This window comes from Oncorhynchus kisutch, linkage group LG1 (genome assembly GCF_002021735.2).
Source record: "Oncorhynchus kisutch isolate 150728-3 linkage group LG1, Okis_V2, whole genome shotgun sequence".
Taxonomy (NCBI): domain Eukaryota; kingdom Metazoa; phylum Chordata; class Actinopteri; order Salmoniformes; family Salmonidae; genus Oncorhynchus; species Oncorhynchus kisutch.
Window position 1 is genome coordinate 38,658,423 of NC_034174.2, and position 15,891 is coordinate 38,674,313.

Genomic DNA, 15,891 nt, shown 5'->3' on the forward strand with positions numbered 1-15,891 from the left:
CAACAATCCCAGACAGATGGACCACTTATACTTTCCTTCCCTTTAGGATTGGCCGAAACATGGATGAAATCCTGTAAAACACATCAAGATGTTGAGCATGAATGAGTAAATAGTCTAACTGTGTTCATCCTGTAAAACACATAAAGATGTTGAGCATGAATGTGTAAATAGTCTAACTGTGTTCATCCTGTAAAACACATCAAGATGTTGAGCATGAATGAGTAAATAGTCTAACTGTGTTCTTAGTGTATGTTAGCAGGTGCATCTTATTTATGGTCAGGAAGAATGCTGTTATGAAGAAACAAATTACAAGTATTTTATTTTACTCCTGAAACACATGTAGACCTATGCCATGAATCTATAGCCGCTACAAGCCTTTGATGATAATCTATGGAAGAAAATTACAGGAAAAGTTTAAATTGAATCAATATCCCCATTATGTGTCTGAATGCTGAACAAAGAGAAAATGCATTTAGGCCTAAATAGAACAGAAGTCAAACCACATGGCTATATAAAAAAAAAACAAGTGTTGATGATGATGAATGTGTGTTAGTGATTGTTATACATGGATTTGTGTGTGGGGCTCTGCAGGGTGTGTGGCAGACAATTGGGCTATTGGTAACATGTGCTAGTAGAACCTGAATGTTGAATGTGATTCTCTCTAATAGATCAGCAGGGATCCAGGAGCTGGGTTTCTCTTGAATGTGTTTACTCATGTACTTATCTCTGCAGCAAGAAGATTTAATACTCTACAAAATGAGCCGTGCACGTCTCTAATGGAAGATATTTGAACATCTCAAGTACATGGGATTAGGTCCCGTAATCAGTTGCTTAAATAGGCCTACAATACTTATCTGATGTTTGATTGCCACCATCGATAAAAGACAGTACTATGCAACCGTCTTCATCGACCTGGCCAAGGTTTTCGTCTCTGTCAATCACCGTATTCTTATCGGCAGACTCAACAGCTTTGGTTTCACATATAACTACCTCGCCTGGTTCACCAACTACTTCTCAGACAGAGTTCAGTGTGTCAAATCGGAGTGCCTGTTGTCCGGACCTCTGGCAGTCCCCGTTGTGGTACCACAGGGTTCAATTCTCGGGCCGACTCTTTTCTCTGTATATATCAACGATGTCGCTCTTGCTGCAGATGATTCCCCGATCCACCTCTACGCCGACGACACCATTCTGTACACATCTCGCCCCTCTTTGGACACTGTGTTAACTAACCTCCAAATGAGCTTCAATGCCATACACCACTCCTTCCGTGGCCTCCAACTGCTCTTAAACGCCGTAAAAACCAAATGCATGCTTTTCAACCTTTCGCTGCCCACACCCGCCCGCCCGACTAGCATCAATACTCTGGACGGTTCTGACGTAGAATATGTGGACAACTACAAATATCTAGGTGTTTGGCTAGACTGTAAACTCTCCTTCCAGACTCACATTAAAAATCTCAAATCCAAAATGATATCTAGAATCGGCTTCCTATTTCGCAACAAAGCCTCCTTCACTCACGCTGCCAAACATACCCTTGTAAAACTGACTATCCTACCGATCCTCGACTTCGGCGATGTCATTTACAAAATAGCTTCCAATACTCTACTCAGCAAACTGCATGCAGTTTATCACAGTGCCATCCGTTTTGTCACCAAAGCCCCTTATTCCACCCACCACTGCGACCTGTATGCTCTAGTCAGCTGGCCCTCGCTACATATTCGTCGCCAGACCTACTGACTCCAGGTCATCTATAAGTCTATGCTAGGTAAAGCTCCGCCTTATCTCAGCTCACTGGTCACGATAACAACACCCACCCGTAGCACGCACTCCAGCAGGTATATCTCACTGGTCATCCCCAAAGCCAACACCTCCTTTGGCCGTCTTTCCTTTCAGTTCTCTGCTGCCAATGACTGGAACGAATTGCAAAAATTGCTGAAGCTGGAGACTTATATTTCCCTCACTAACTTTAAACATCAGCTATCTGAGCAGGTAACCGATCGCTGCAGCTGTACATAGCCCATCTGTAAATAGCCCACCCAATCTACCTACCTCATCCCCATATTGTTTTTATTTACTTTTCTGCTCTTTTGCACACCAGTATTTCTACTTGCACATCATCATCTGCTCATCTGTCACTCCAGTGTTAATTAGCTAAATTGTAATTTAGGCCTCTACTATGGCCTTACCTCCTCACGCCATTTGCACACACTGTATATAGACTTTCTTTTTTTCTATTGTGTTATTGACTGTACGCTTGTTAATTCCATGTGTAAATCTGTGTTGTTGTTTGTGTCGCACTGCTTTGCTTTAACTTGGCCAGGTCGCAGTTGTAAATGAGAACTTGTTCTTAACTAGCCTACCTGGTTAAATAAAGGTTAAATACATTTTAAAAATTGCGTGGTAGGTTGACATTTATTGGGACGAGTCTTGTCCTGGAGGCAGAACTGAGTGATATCCGCTAGATGGCTATACTGTAAAAATGTAGGAAAACAAAAAAAATGCTTTTTGTTCTTAATTTAAGATTAGAGTTGGACATTAGGGTTAGAAGTATGGTTAAGGTTAGGGATAGGTTTAAAACAGTGGAAGCTGCTGAGGGGAGGACGGCTCATAATAATATCTGGAACGGAGTCAATGGAATGGCATCAAATAGATGGAACCAATCCATCCACTCCGCTCCAGCCATTACCACGAGCCCGTCCTCCCCAATTAAGGCACCACCAAAAACTCCTTTGGTTCAAAATCAGATTTTATGACTATGTGGCTGTGCCAGCTAATGACCATTCTTCAGAGCTGCCTCCAGAACAAGATTCATGACGAAAAACGCTAACCTGCCTTCATGGTGCTGAAAGGGGTTGATGCCAGATTAGGTCTCTGTGAACAGGACCTCTGTATATAGCCTATATATTTTAATGTTTTTTGCCTGGTATTGACTACAATGGGGTTCTAAATTTGCAGATACTGTGGTTCAGATTTTACTGACTCTAACAAACTAACAAATAACTCTGTCATATCACAATAGGCTTACATTTTTATGCTGACCGTACTCCAAATGGCACTCGACAGAGAGTGCGTAATCCGCCTCTATCAGTCCTATTAGCCAACGTGAAATCATTGGATAACAAAATGGATGAGCTCCGATCGAGACTATCCTACCAACAAGATATTAAAAACTGTAATATCTTATGTTTCACCGAGTCGTTGCTGAATGACGACATGGATAACATACAGCTGGCTGGGTTTTCCGTGCATCAGTAGGATTGAACAGCTGCCTCCTGTAAGACAAGGAGTGGCGGTCTGGGTCTATTTGTCAATAACAGCTGGTGCACGAAATCTATTATTAAGGAAGTGTTTTGCTCGCCTGAGTTAGAGTATATCATGATAAGCTGTAGACCACACTATTTACCAAGAGAGTTTTCATCTATATTTTTCATAGCTGTCTATTTACCACCACAAATCGATGCTGGAATTAAGACCGCACTTAACAAGCTGTATAAGGCTATACGCAAACAAGAAAATGCTCATCCAGAGGTGGCACTCCTAGGGCCCAGGACTTTAATGCAGGGAAACGTAAATCCATTTAAAATCCATAATGCAGGGAAGCTTAAATCCAATTTGATTTGAACTCTTGTTAAAATAACAAACAGGACCAATGCAACTGTTTTCACAAGGTAGGGGGAAATGTACAGTGTTACGTGCTGCATCTCTCCCACCATAGGCCTCACGCCTAGGCCTGCAGTCTTGATCCTCTCCTCTTCCTAATTTATTAATGTATTAATGTATGCTGGATCAGCCCCCCCCCCAACTATACTACAAATATTAGCGCGCCACGATGTTTGAGTTCAGTTACTACATCGACTCTTAGCTGTCGCATAAAGTAACTTCTCTCTCATCCGAAGATAAAATTGTAGAAACTTTCTTTTGATATATTCCTCTAAAATTCCTCTCCGTCAGTAAAATGGTGAGTACAGTTTATCACAGAAATGTTGAAAGTAGTCTATTGATTTCTTTATGTGGCGTGTGCATCTCTCATTCTACTGATGGTGGTGCTATAGCTACTCATCCATTCCATCAATGTAACATTGCATAGCCTAGCGTGTTGTTGCATAATATGTATATGGCTTCATTCATATTGTGGCTGGAATTGCATTGTATTGCTTAAATCAGTGGTCACTGATTTATTTGACTAGAGGAATATGATAGATAGGCTATGCTTCAAACTGTCGAGGAAATACCCTATTCCCTATGGAACCCTATTTTACATTTTAGGCTTATTACGAAGTTATATAGTGAAGGTGTATCTTATATAGTGAAGGTGTATCCTCATGTCGACTCAATAAAAAAAAAACATTACATTGTCGCTTTGCTGGAAAATGAAAGCTCACATGAGCTTTCATTTTCCAGCAAAGCGACAATGTAATGTTTGATGCCCGCAACCATTGGCGGTGGCTACGGATGGAGGACGAGAAAGAAACTTTGGTACCAATTAACCCCAATTATCTTATACTTAATTGTCATTTGAATATAATTTGCTATCTTAAAATAGTGTCCAAGTTCAAGTTTTACTTCCGAATATCTCAATTTGCGTTAAACGAACCTGAGATAGAAATTAGAACATTTCAGATCTCTTCTAATCGCAACCTCTTCTGAGGTATTCGGCGTTGTCATGGTCGTGTGACGCGCCCACCTTGAAAAGTCTTACGGTCAGAAGAGATTTATTCTAATAGTTAGCATTTTCACCCGTGTTGCCTGTTTAATAGCTAGTAAGAATAATGTAGCCTATTAATGAGTCTATAATATGCGTTATATAAGCGACTCTTATCTTTGGTGCCTTAGCGCATATGGACGTTTAGGCATTCTGTTGGCATCTCCATCAAATGTATTATGCATAGCGCGGGAATTAGTTTGTTTGGGGGTGGGGGGTGCTGCTATATTGGTCAGCTAATACAGGACTAGTAAAGGCCCAGTGCACTACTTTTGTGAAATGTTTTAAACTAAATGTATTTGAGTGTTTACCAGCATTGGTAACTTGAGTCTGATAATTATCTGTACAAAACAGTTCATCTGATAATACTTGTGTAATATAAAAATACTTGCTTGATATATGTTTTCCAGTTTGTTGAAATACTTTGCAAGTCCAACTTACTTCTATTTGAAAACTGAAATGGTCTATTCATTCCTTTTTATTAGACACTCATACCCAGAGCAACTCAGTAGTGAGTGCATACATTTTCGTACTGGTCCCCCATGTGAATTGAATCGACAACCCTAGCATTGCAAGTGCCATGCTCTACCAACTGAGCCACATCATCACATGACATCATCACATCATCACAAACCACTTGATGTCTCAATGTACTCAATTACTGTATTTAGCATTGTTTTTCTTCATGGACATGGAAAGTCTACAGGTACAAACATACAGTGCATTCGGAAAGTATTCAGACCTCTTGACTTTTTCCACATTTGTGCCTTATTCTATAATTGATTAAATTATTTTTTCCCCTCATCAATCTAACCACAATAACTCATAATGGCAAAGCAAAAACAGGTTTGTCGAAATGTTTGAAAATTAAAAAAATTTAAACCTGTAAATATCACATTTACTTAAGTATTCAGACCCTTTAATCAGTACTTTGTTGATACACCTTTGGCAGTGATTACAGCCTCGAGTCTCCTTGGGTATGACGCTACAAGCTTGGCACACGGTATTTGGGGAGTTTCTTCCATTCTTCCCTGCAGATCCACTCAAGCTCTGTCAGGTTGGATGAGGAGCGTCGCTGCACAGCTATTTTCAGGTCTATCCAGAGATGTTTGATCGGGTTCAAGTTCGGGCTCTGGCTGGGCCACTCATGGGCATTCAGAGACTTGTCCTAAAGCTACTCCTCCGTTGTCTTTGCTTTGTGCTTCGCCCCAGTTTGAGGTCCTGAGCGCTCTGGAGCAGGTTTTCATCAAGGATCTCTCTGTACTTTGCGCCGTTCATCTTTCTCTTGATCCTGACTAGTCTCACTGTCCCTGCCACTAAAAAACATCCCCACAGTATGATGCTGTCACCACCATGCTTGTAGGGACGGTACCAAGTTTCCTCCAGACATGACGCTTGGCATTCAGGCCAAAGAGTTCAATCTTGGTTTCATCAGACCAGCGAATCTTGTTTCTCATGGTCTGAGAGTCCTTTAGGTGCCTTTTGGCAAACTCCAAGATGAATGTCATGTGCCTTTTACTGAGGAATGGCTTCCTTCTGGCCACTCTACCATGAAGGCCTGATTGGTGGAGTGCTGCAGAGATGGTTGTCCTTCTGGAAGTTTCTCCCATCTCCACAGAGGAACTCTGGAGCTCTGTCAGAGTGACCATCGGGTTCTTGGTCACCTCCCTGGTCACCTCCCTGACTCTTCCTAAAGCTGGCCGGGCGGCCAGCTTTAGGAAGAGTCTTGATTCCAAAATTCTTTCATTTAAGAATGATGGAGGCTACTGTGTTCTTGGGGACCTTCAATACTGAATAAATGTTTTGGTACCCTTCTCCAGATCAGTGCCTCGTCATAATCCTGTCTCTGAGCTCTATGAACAATTCCTTTGACCTCATGTCCTGGTTTGTTCTATGATTTTCTACCTTATATAGGCAGGTATGTGCCTTTTCAAATCATGTCCAATCAATCACTGGTGGACTCCAATAAAGTTGATGATCAATGGAAACAGGATGCACTTGAGCTCAATTTCGAGTGTCATAGCATAGGGTCTTATGTACTTATGTAAATAAGGTATTACTGTTTTTATTTGTAATACATTTGCAAAAATGTCTCTAAACCTGGTTTCACTTTGTCATTATGGGGTATTGTGTGTAGATTGATGATGATTTAATCAATTTTAGAATAAGGCTGAAACGTAACAAAATGTGGAAAAAAGGAAGGGGACTGAATACTTTCTGAATGCACTGTAGATGACCAGCCTATAATACAGTAATGTACATTTATTGTGGAACAGTTTCATCCATATTGAAGTTCCAATGGCCATTTCAGATGATCTAACTCTTTCTTTTTGGAGGAAAGTATATACACTATAATATTCATAGGAAAAAAACAGACTCAGGTGAACCGTGTTCATTGATTAACACTGAAAGCTGGTGGGGAGCTGCGTCATCCTTAATCTCTGCTGGTGCATATGGTCTCCAGGATGAGACCTGACAGGGGGAAGGAAAATATCTTTGTCTGAAGTGGTCTTATGCAGATGGATCTGTGTTTAAACCATTGTAGTCCGCTGCACCCTTGTCTTTCCATGTTCATGTTTAGTTTAGCCTTCCTGGCATCTGCTTTCCAACCAGAGACAAGCACATTTGATATAACAGTCACCGGTTTAAGTGTTATCGCTGCACATAAAGGCTACTATTCCTATGACGGCATTACTGTTAAGTCTATGCACTGTAGAATCTGTATAGTCTTCCATTTTCAACATGAGATGTCAATGATTTGCCCTAAAGAGGGTTGGTGCACTGAGGGTTGTTGAAAATAAAGCGCCATAGCTCTTGAGCATCACTGGGCAAGTGTACCTCATAGACAAATCTAAATCGTTATTTTTTTAATGGAAAGTGCACAAACCACCCCCTCCTGTGCAAAACCTCAAACAGTTTCCTGCTAGGGCCAAGTTGCTTAGCAACGGAAATATGCAAGCAAATTCCTTGGTAACAGCAGGGTGAAGCTGTGGCGAAGAAGGGAGGGGGGAAGGGGAGGAGAGGGAGGGCGGAGGTGGGTGATGGTTGCGTCATTCGTCCTGGTCATGCTGCAGCTTTTGGTCCTCTTGCTCTCACGCTCTCTCTCTCTATCTCTCTCTCTCACCTCCTGCAGACTGCAGTTCAGGGCGGTCCCTCTTCATGGCATAATTCCCACTTTTTCCAAATTAATTTGTGCTCTCAGAACAGAGGGGATGATTGTGTGGAATAGCTGCAGTGCTGCAGTGTGGGGGAAAATGCAGCCTAACTGTATTTCATCCCAGCCCTCTGCAAATCAAATCAAATGTTATTTTTCACATGCGCTGAATACAACTGGTGTAGCCATTACCATGAAAGAATTGCTTATGATCCCTTCCCAATGATGCAGAGTTTAACAATAATAATAGTAACAGAAGAGTAATAAAATGAAATGCAAAAGAATGGAGCTACTATATACAGGGAGTACCAGTACCTGATCAATGTATATTGGAGGTAGATACTGTGTGTAAATGTTTTATTTATTTTTAATTTAACCTTATTTAACTAGGCAAGTCAGTTAAGAACAAATTATTTTTTACAATGACGGCCTACCAAAAGACAAAAGGTTTCCTGCGGGGACGAGGGACTGGGATTACAGATACAAATAAATACAATATAAATATAGGACAAAACACACATCACATCAAGAGAGACAACACAACACTACATAAAGAGAGACCTAAGACAACATCATAGCAAGGCAGTAACACATGACAACACAGCATGGTAGCAACACAACATAACAACAACATGGTAGCAACACAACGTGGTAGCAGCACAAAACATGGTACAATCATTATTGGGCACAGACAACAGCACAAAGGGCAAGAAGGTAGAGACAACAATGCATCACACAAAGCAGCCCCAACTGTGAGTAAGATTGTCCATGATTGAGTCTTTGAATGAAGAGATTGAGATAAAACTGTCCAGTTTGAGTATTTGTTGCGGCTCGTTCCAGTCGCTAGCTGCAGCGAACTGAAAAATGAGCGACCCAGGAATGTATGTGCTTTGGGGACCTTTAACAGAATGTGACTGGCAGAACGGGTGTTGTATGTGGAGGATGAGGGCTGCAGTAGATATCTCAGATAGGGGGGAGTGAGGTCTAAGAGGGTTTAATAAATAAGTATACAGAGATGACCAGTTTACAGAGGAGTATAGAGTGCAGTGATGTATCCTATAAGGAGCATTGGTGGCAAATCTGATGGCCGAATGGTAAAGAACATCTAGCAGCTCGAGAGCATTCTTAACTGCTGATCTATAAATGATGTCTCCGTAATCTAGCATGGGAAGGATGGTAGTCTGAATCAGGGTTAGTTTGGCAGCTGGGGGGAAAGAGGAGCGATTATGATAGAGGAAACCAAGTCTAGATTTAACTTCAGCCTGCAGCTTTGATATGTGCTGATAGAAGGGCAGTGCACTGTCTAGCCATACTCCTAAGTACTTGTATGAGGTGACCACCTCAAGCTATAAACCCTCAGAGGTAGTAATAACACCTGTGGGAAGAGGGGCATCTGTCACGACTACGACCGAAGGTGGCTCCCCTTCCCGTTTGGGTGGAGCTCGGCGGTCATCGTCGCCGGCCTACTAGCTGCCACTGATTATTTCCTCCCCCTCCTTATGTGTTTATTGAGTGCACCTGTTTTGAGTTGAGTATAATTAGTGAGGCTTTATTAGTCAGCCGGCCCGCCTGGTTCCTTGTGCGGGATTAATTATTGTGACCTTCTGTTTTGTGTAAACTTGTGTGCACGTCTATGGGTTACGTGTTTTCCCATTTCGTGGGTTTTGCTGGACAGTTTAAGTCCCCCTGTTTGGGGCGTTTGTTGTATTATACGCCCTGTGTTTTCGTGGGGTTGGCTTATGTTCGCCGTTTTTTTGTGCATTAAAGTAGCACTCCCCTGAACTCTCTGCTTCCTGCGCCTGACTTCTCACCCATCACACTCAGAACGTTACAGCATCCTTCTTACCAAACCACATTACTTTTGTTTTGGAGGTGTTCAGAACAAGGTTAAGGGTAGAGAAAGCTTGTTGGACACTAAGAAAGCTTTGTTGTAAATCTAGGGAGGGGCCAGCTGAGTATAAGACTGTATCATCTACATATAAATGGATGAGAGAGCTTCCTACTGCCTGAGCTATGTTGTTTATATAAATTGAGAAGAGTGTGGGGCCTAGGAACGAGCCTTGGTGCACTCCCTTGGTGACAGGCAGTGGCTGAGACATCAGATTTTCTGACTTTATACTGCAATCTTTGAGAGAAGTAGTTAGCAAACCAGACCAAAGACCCCTCAGAGACACCAATACTCCTTACCCGGCCCACAAGAATGGAATGGTCTACTGTATCAAAAGCTTTGGACAAGTCAATGAAAATAGCAGCACAATATTGCTTAGAATCAAGGGCAATGGTGACATCATTGAGGACCTTTAAGGTTGCAGTGACACATCTTTTATCTGACTGTAAACCAGATTGCATACCTGAGAGATTACTATAGACATCAAGAAAGCCAGTCAGTTGATTATTGACAAGTTTTTACAACACTTTTGATGAACAGGGGAAAATAGTAATAGGCCTATAACACTTAGGATCAGCTTGATCTCCCCTTGAAATAAAGGAGGAACCGTGGCTCTCTTCCAAGCAATGGTAACCTCCCCAGAAAGAAGAGACAGGTTAAAAAGGTTGGAGATAGGCTTGGCGATGATAGGGGCAGCATCCTTAAAGAAGAAAGGGTCTAAACCATCTGACCCAGATATTTTTTTGTGGATCAAGTTTAAGGAGCTCCTTTAGCACCTCGGACTCAGTGACTACCTGCAGGGAGAAACTTTGTAGCGGGACAGGGGGAAAAGAGGGAGAAGCATCGAGGATAGTCACATTAGAAGGGGTGGGAGATGAGGAAATGTTGGACGGGCAAGGAGGCATGGCTGAGTCAATAGGAATCCTGACTTAATGAACTGGTAATTAAAGAGCTGAACTGGTAATTAAAGAGCATGTGCTTCTTGTCAGTAACAACCACATCATCAACATTAAAGGACATGGGCAGCTGTGAGGAGGAGGTTTATTCTCCAGGTCTTTAACTGTTTTCCAGAATTTATTGGGGTTAGACCCATAGAGAGAACTGCTCCTTAAAGTAACTAACTTTGGCCTTCCAGATAGCCTGAGTGCACTTATTTCTCAATTGCCTGAATGATAGCCAGTCAGCCTGAGTATGCGTGTGCCGAGCCTTTCGCCAATTGCAATTCTTAAGGTGGAGTAACTCTGCAAGATCACAGTTGAACCAGGGGCTGAACCTGTTTTTAATTCTAATTGTCTTTATGGGGGTGTGTTTGTTAACAATACCACTGAAAATATAAAAAAAGAAGGTCCAAGCATCTTCGGCAGAGGGGATCAAGCTGATTCTATACCAATAAAGTTTTTTAGCAAGCATCTACCCTACACGAAGGCAGGGTAAAGTGACAAATCATCAGGATAGATAATAATGTGAGTAAAATAAAGGACAGAGTAGCAGCAGAAAATGATGAGTGTAAAAGTGTGTGTCAGTATGCATGTGTGTGTATGTACGCGTATGTAGTGTATATAGTCTAGTGAGTATGTGTAGGGTCAGTGCAGATAGTTTGGGCAACCATAAATTTACTATTTAGCAGTCTGGCTATTTAGCAGTCTTATGGCTAGGGCAGTAGAAGCTGTCTCAGAGCCTGTTGGTCCAAGAGCCGATTTTTAATTTGTGAATTTTTAACCTTTATTTAACTAGGCAAGTCAGTTAAGAACAATGATGTCCTAGGAACAATGGGTTAACTGCCTTATTCAGGGGCAGAAAAACAGATATTTACCTTGTCAGCTCAGGGATTTGATCTAGCAATATTTTGGTTACTGGCCGAATGCTCTAACCACTAGGCTACCTGCCACCCCGATGCCCGGGTAGTGTTTGCTGGACAGTAGCAGAGTGAACAGTCTATGGCTTGGGTGGCTGGAGATTAGGCACATTTTTGGGCCTTCATCTGACACCGCATGACATAGAGATCCCGGATGACAGGGAGCTCGGCCCCAATGATGTACTGGGCTGTCCGCACCACCCTCTGTAGCGCTTTGTCCGCACCACCCTCTGTAGCGCATACTTAGGAGTATGGCTAGACAGTGCACTGCCCTTCTATCAGCACATATCAAAGCTGCAGGCTGAAGTGCATTTGCCATACCAAGTGGGGATGCAGCCAGTCAAGTTGCTCTCGATGGTGCAGCTGTAGAACTTCCCAATTTTTTTCAGCCTCCTGAGGGGGAAGAAGCTCTACCATGCACTCTTCAAGACTGTGCGGGTGTGTGTGGACCATGTTAAGTCCTTAGTGATGTGCATTCAATCATGGGGAAAAATGTAGCACTATACAGTTTGCCCTTCAGATGAAAAGAGTGCAAGAATCTGATTTGCATTGGATTAGATATAATGGAGACCGGATAATGTGTGCCCTCTTTCCATTGGCTCTCCTCTCATAAATGCAGATGCCAATGCTTTGGTGACATCGTTGACATTTACCTTGATTATGTACAGTGTGATCCAATTAAATTGCGCTCTCTTCTCTTTCTCAAGCGTGAGTGTATCTCCATCCATGTGGGTCAGGCTGGTGTCCAGATTGGCAATGCCTGCTGGGAGCTCTATTGTCTGGAGCACGGGATCCAGCCAGATGGTCAGATGCCCAGTGACAAGACCATCGGAGGAGGAGACGACTCCTTCAACACCTTCTTCAGTGAGACTGGAGCTGGCAAGCATGTCCCCAGGGCTGTGTTTGTGGATCTGGAGCCCACTGTCATTGGTACGATCTCTTTGTCTTGAAACAATGATGATGACACTATGGTATCCCCTTAGTCATGAGCCCTCAGCTTACAGGTCTTTCTTTTTCCAGATGAGGTGCGAACTGGAACTTACCGCCAACTCTTCCATCCTGAGCAGCTGATCACTGGGAAGGAAGATGCAGCGAACAACTACGCCCGTGGGCATTACACCATCGGCAAAGAGATCATAGACTTGGTTTTGGACAGGACTCGCAAACTGGTGAGAACTTACATATAATGTTGTATTAACATACACTCTGCCCACATCTCTGAAAATCCTGCACCTTTATCCCTCCATAATGATCTGAAACACCTCTCCTCCTCTCCAGGCTGACCAGTGCACTGGCCTTCAGGGCTTCCTGGTCTTCCACAGCTTTGGAGGTGGCACCGGTTCTGGTTTCACCTCCCTGTTGATGGAACGCCTGTCTGTTGACTATGGCAAGAAGTCCAAGCTTGAGTTCTCAATCTACCCAGCTCCCCAGGTGTCCACAGCTGTTGTTGAGCCCTACAACGCCATCCTGACCACCCACACCACCCTGGAACATTCAGACTGTGCTTTCATGGTAGACAATGAGGCTATCTATGACATCTGCCGTAGGAACCTCGATATCGAGCGTCCCACCTACACTAATCTTAACAGGTTAATCAGCCAGATTGTGTCCTCCATCACTGCTTCCCTCCGATTCGACGGTGCCCTCAATGTTGATCTGACAGAGTTCCAGACTAACTTGGTGCCCTATCCCCGTATCCACTTCCCTCTGGCCACCTATGCCCCAGTGATCTCAGCAGAGAGGGCTTACCATGAGCAGCTCTCTGTGTCTGAGATCACCAATGCTTGCTTTGAGCCATGTAATCAGATGGTAAAATGTGACCCACGTCACGGCAAGTACATGGCCTGCTGTCTCCTGTATCGTGGTGACGTTGTGCCCAAAGACGTTAACGCTGCCATTGCCACCATCAAAACAAAACGCTCCATCCAGTTTGTAGACTGGTGCCCAACTGGTTTCAAGGTTGGTATCAACTACCAGCCCCCAACTGTGGTACCTGGTGGAGATCTGGCCAAGGTCCAGAGGGCAGTGTGCATGCTTAGCAACACCACTGCTATTGCAGAGGCCTGGGCCCGCCTTGACCACAAGTTTGACCTGATGTATGCCAAGCGTGCTTTCGTGCACTGGTACGTAGGTGAGGGTATGGAAGAGGGAGAGTTCTCTGAGGCCAGGGAAGACATGGCTGCCCTGGAGAAAGATTATGAGGAAGTGGGTGTTGACTCCATTGAGGGAGAGGGAGAGGAGGAGGGAGAGGAGTATTAAAGTGAAGTGACTTGATTCAACCTAGTCATATCACTAGCATGCTTATCACTGGTCAGAAGTTTACATGGCTCAGCTTTCCTTATTAGCGTTGGAAATGGCTAGAAAACACTGTCACACATCATAGATATTCATGCATTCCATTGGCACCGAAGGCTGTTAATGAAATTTGCTGTGGTTGTGTTCAGGGAATGTCATTGTGTTGCAATGGTTTTACTTTTTACGGTTTGTCTGTTATATACAATAAATTACTGGAGGAGTTTTGCTTCTTGTCTTTCTTTCTTAATGTATTTATTTGTTTTTTTCTTCACTCACTAAAACTTACCACAGTGTTTCTCAAGAAGGAATCATTTGATTGTTGAAGTGTAATAACAATCTAGGTAGTAGGTACATATTGTTAGTTCTACAACTAGCTGTTTGTGTAATTACACATTGACAATCTATATGTATATATTTAGCTGAACCTCACCCTAAAATTATTGTTTTATATCCGTGTACAAATCTTTCAAAGTGCATATTGCAAGAAGACATAACTATGTAACAATGTGTACCTAAAACACTGTAATTACATTAGGAAATGAACATGTAATTAACATAACACTTACTGAAAAGTGGTGCAACTTGCTTTCCAGAAGTGCTAATAACCTATAATATAGCACAACCATCTGCATTCAAATATAGATTTTATTCTTCAGGCATATCGAACTGCAGAAACCACCACCGGCGTGTATGGGTGGTGTTGCTAAGCAACGGCAGCAGAGTCTCAACAATGACTGGCACTGTGATAGAGCGAGAGTCAAAGTTCAGAGACAATATGGGACAAGCATTCATGAACATACAGTACCAGTCATCAAAGACATCAAAACGATGAAATAAAGTGTAAACAAATCTAAATATATGTTATGTTTAAGATTCTTCCAAGTAGCCACCCTTCGCCTTGATGACTGAGGCTCCCGAGCGGCACAGCGGTCTAAGGCACTGCATCGCAGTGCTAGAGGTGTCCATACAGACCCTGGTTCGATCCCGGTATCACAATCAACCGTGATCGGGGGTCCCATAGCTATGCGCACAATTGGTCCAGCGTCGTCCAGGTTAGGTCAGGGTTTGGCCAGGGTTGGCCATCATTGTAAATAGGAATTTGTTCTAAACTGACCTGCCTAGTTAAATAAAAAAATGACAGCTTTGCACACGCTTGGCATTCTCTCAACCAGCTTCATGAGGTAGTCACCTGGAATGCATTTCAATTAACAGGTGTGCCTTGTTAAAAGTTAAAAGTTAAGTTCTTTCTAATACCAGATTTCATTTTTTTAAACTGTAAAAAAAAAGGTTTCGCTGCCGGACAAGGATTATCCCGACATTCAAGAATCCCTGAGATAACTTCCTTGAGATAAAAGAATAGCAGGAAATTTTTAAATCTGAAAAATATAACATAAAAGCAATAGCTTGTAATTTATATGTAATGAGCATTCATGAAAAATCATATAATCTTACCTTGGACAGCAACTGGTTCACAATAAGAAGAGGACGCTTTAGTATTGAATGTGATGACAATTAGAGCTCTATTCAGTCTTGAGATAATTTTCCTTAACTTACATGGACTTAACCTAATTCCTTTCAATACCTAGATTTTCCTTAGACTTCAATCAATTCCTTTTAATGTTACAGTACTTCTACCATGACACCCTGTGGCCAAACCTCTGTGCTACTTCAGGAATGGGTTCCTTCTCTTTATTCGTGGCTATGTAATGATAAAACCCATAACAGTTAAATGTTGAATAGACTTTACTTTTCAACAATAAGACACTTTTTTTATATATAAAATATATATATATATATAATAAACCACTCAACCGTAAGGGCATGGAGGACAAAATCAAGGATGCAAGATTAGTTAGGACTCGGCACGTTATAATTTTGAGGTATAGTTGAAAATATGTCACTGAAATGTAAATACTTCCTTTTGAGGTGACACTAAATATGTTATAAAAACAAAAGTGCTGTGATGCTATTGGCAATTCAAATTAGACCAGTTAGCA

At 42.4% G+C, this 15,891-nt stretch overlaps 1 protein-coding gene across 1 annotated transcript; it reads left to right on the forward strand.

The window, feature by feature from the left end:
* The first annotated feature begins 3,498 nt into the window (after positions 1-3,498).
* Positions 3,499-14,116, forward strand: LOC109894595 (tubulin alpha chain-like). The gene is made up of 4 exons (XM_020488201.2): positions 3,499-3,958; positions 12,307-12,529; positions 12,620-12,768; positions 12,878-14,116. The coding sequence occupies exons 1-4, from the start codon at positions 3,956-3,958 to the stop codon at positions 13,856-13,858; spliced, it is 1,356 nt and encodes a 451-aa protein (XP_020343790.1). The 5' UTR covers positions 3,499-3,955; the 3' UTR covers positions 13,859-14,116.
* Positions 14,117-15,891: the final 1,775 nt, after the last annotated feature.